Below are 2,596 nucleotides of genomic sequence, written 5' to 3'. Positions count from 1 at the left end.
ATCTCTTCGAGATCTTCTTGACTCGTGGATACGGCGAAGCAGAGTTCCGAGAGAACTTGAAAGATCTCTATCGTATGCTGGGGAAGAAGCCTGTTGTGTTTCTCTTCACTGACGCTCATGCTGTAGAGGAAGGATTCTTAGAATTCATCAACAATATGCTGACAACTGGTGTTGTACCTGCTTTATTCGAGCCTGATGAGCGTGACGCTCTTGCCAGTTCTGTGCGCGATCAAGTGAAGGCTGCCGGATTAGTGGAAACGAGTGAGAATTGCTGGAGATTCTACGTGAATTTGTGTCGTCAGAACCTCCACGTGATCTTAGCGATGTCTCCATCGGGTAGTACGTTAAGAACCCGATGTCGTAATTTCCCTGGCCTTGTGTCAGCTACCGTTATCGACTGGTTCTTTGCCTGGCCTGAAGATGCTTTAAGGAATGTGGCGCAGTATTTCTTGGCTGAGGAAGCTATCCCTGAGGAATCTCGCGAACAAGTGACAAACCACCTTGTCCACGCACATTTACGAGTTGTTCGTGTTGCTCATCAGTTCGGTGAAGAATTACGTCGACATTACTATGTGACACCGAAGAATTACCTTGATTTCATATCGAATTACCGACTGCAATTAAAGGAGAACAAGATGAAGGTTACCGCCAGTATCGCTCGATTGAAAGGAGGTCTCACAAAGCTGGTCGAAGCTGCACAGGCTGTTGATGTGATGCAGATCGAATTATCCGAGAAGAAAGTGATTGTGGACGAGAAAACATTGGCATGTGAAGCCTTGATCAAGACGATCGAAGAGAAGTCGGCCGTGGCTTCCAAGCAGCAGGAAGTGGCTGCAGCTACACAGATTGAATGCGAGAAAGCGTCGGTACTCATAGCTAAAGAAAAGGAAGAAGCAGATGCCGCGCTGCTGGAGGCTCTTCCAGCTGTAGAAGCTGCTGCAGCGGCGTTGCAAGACCTTTCGAAGGCGGATTTGACAGAGTTAAAGTCGTTCGCATCGCCTCCTCCACTTGTGATGTCAGTGTGTATGTGCGTGTTGATCCTGAAGCCAACGGGTCAAGAACTAGATCTGGACTGGAAAGGAGCCAAAGTCATGCTGAGTAATGCCAACCTCATCACGTTGTTGAAAGAGTATGAAAAAGACAAAATATCTTCGAAAATGATCACGAAAATCAAGACTTTCTTCAAAAATCCGGATCTGAATATCGAGAACATGAAGTCTATCTCAAAGGCAGGCGCTGGTTTGCTTGTGTGGGTTGTGGCTATTGTCAAGTATCACGATGTAGCCAAGAACGTGGAACCCCTTCGACTGAAGGTGAAGACGATGGAGAAAGAACAAACTATTAAGGAACAAGAACTAGCAGATCTCAAGGCTACACTCGCTCGTTTGAAGACAGAGCTGGACAGTCTATCTACTCAATTTCAAGAGGCCAATTCAGAGCTACAAGGACTTAAAGCACAGGCTGATCAGATGCAGAAACGACTGCAAGCTGCCAGTAAATTACTGGCTGGTCTTGGCTCTGAACGTACTCGCTGGACTAAAGATGTGGACTCTTTAAACCTCCAAAGCGAGCGTCTTATTGGCGATTGTCTTCTCACTGCAAGTTTCTTGAGTTACGCCGGTGCGTTCAGCTTCGACTACCGGTCAGACCTCATCTACCGCGATTTCTTCCAAGACATCGAGTCGCGCAAGTTACCGGTAACCTCACCATTCCGGCTTGAGAGCTCGCTTACAAATGACGCTACTATTCAAAAGTGGGTCTCCGAGGGTTTGCCAGCTGATGAACATTCGGTGCAGAATGGTATCTTGACTACAAAGGCCAGTCGCTTCCCGTTGTGTATCGATCCTCAACAACAGGCTGTGAACTGGATCAAGAAGAAAGAAGAGAAGAACAGTTTGACTGTCAAGACGTTGAGTGATCCAGATTTTATGAAGCATTTGGAGTTGGCTATCCAGTTCGGCAACCCGTTCCTGTTCGAAAGTGTGGATGAAGAGCTAGACCCGATCTTAGATCCTGTGTTGGAGAAGAGTACGTTCATGGAAGGATCACAAAGACTCATCAAACTTGGAGACAAAAATGTGGAATGGGACTCTAATTTCCGACTTTATTTTACGTCGAAGCTTGCAAACCCTCACTACTCGCCAGAAGTTATGGGTAAAACTATGATCGTGAACTACAGCGTGACACAAGATGGTCTCGCTAACCAGTTGCTCAATGTCGTCGTGGCTCATGAGCGTCCGGATTTGGAAGAACAATACAGAGATCTAGTCACTGAGATGTCGGAAAGTACACAGCTTATTGTGGAGCTTGAGGACACTTTGTTACGTGAGTTGTCCAGTAGTTCGGGTAATATTCTGGATAACGAGGAGCTCATTGCTACACTGGATGAGACCAAGAATAAAGCTACCGAAATTAGCGCCAAGTTAGAGTTAGCGAGCTTCACCAAGGACGAGATCACTAAAGCTCGTGAGGTGTATACACCAGTAGCGCTGCGTGGATCCATCATGTACTTCGCTATGGCTGCGCTCGCGACGATCATGAAGATGTACGAGATCTCGCTCGCAAGTTTCTTAACCGTATTCCATACAGCACTCGA

General features: G+C 46.8%; 1 protein-coding gene across 1 annotated transcript in view; it reads left to right on the top strand.

Annotated features, from left to right (window-relative positions):
• Nucleotides 1–74: 74 nt before the first annotated feature.
• Nucleotides 75–2,596, top strand: part of PPTG_24808 (hypothetical protein) — a gene marked incomplete at its 5' end in the record, with an annotated part of 4,999 nt that continues 2,477 nt past the window's right edge. Inside the window, one exon of the mRNA XM_008918607.1 lies at nucleotides 75–2,545. Coding sequence (XP_008916855.1) covers nucleotides 75–2,545 — 2,471 coding nt within the window. The remainder of the gene's footprint in view (nucleotides 2,546–2,596) is intronic.

Source organism: Phytophthora parasitica (genome assembly GCF_000247585.1).
Source record: "Phytophthora parasitica INRA-310 unplaced genomic scaffold supercont2.242, whole genome shotgun sequence".
Taxonomy (NCBI): domain Eukaryota; phylum Oomycota; class Peronosporomycetes; order Peronosporales; family Peronosporaceae; genus Phytophthora; species Phytophthora nicotianae.
This window is presented reverse-complemented; position numbering and strand designations above follow the sequence as displayed.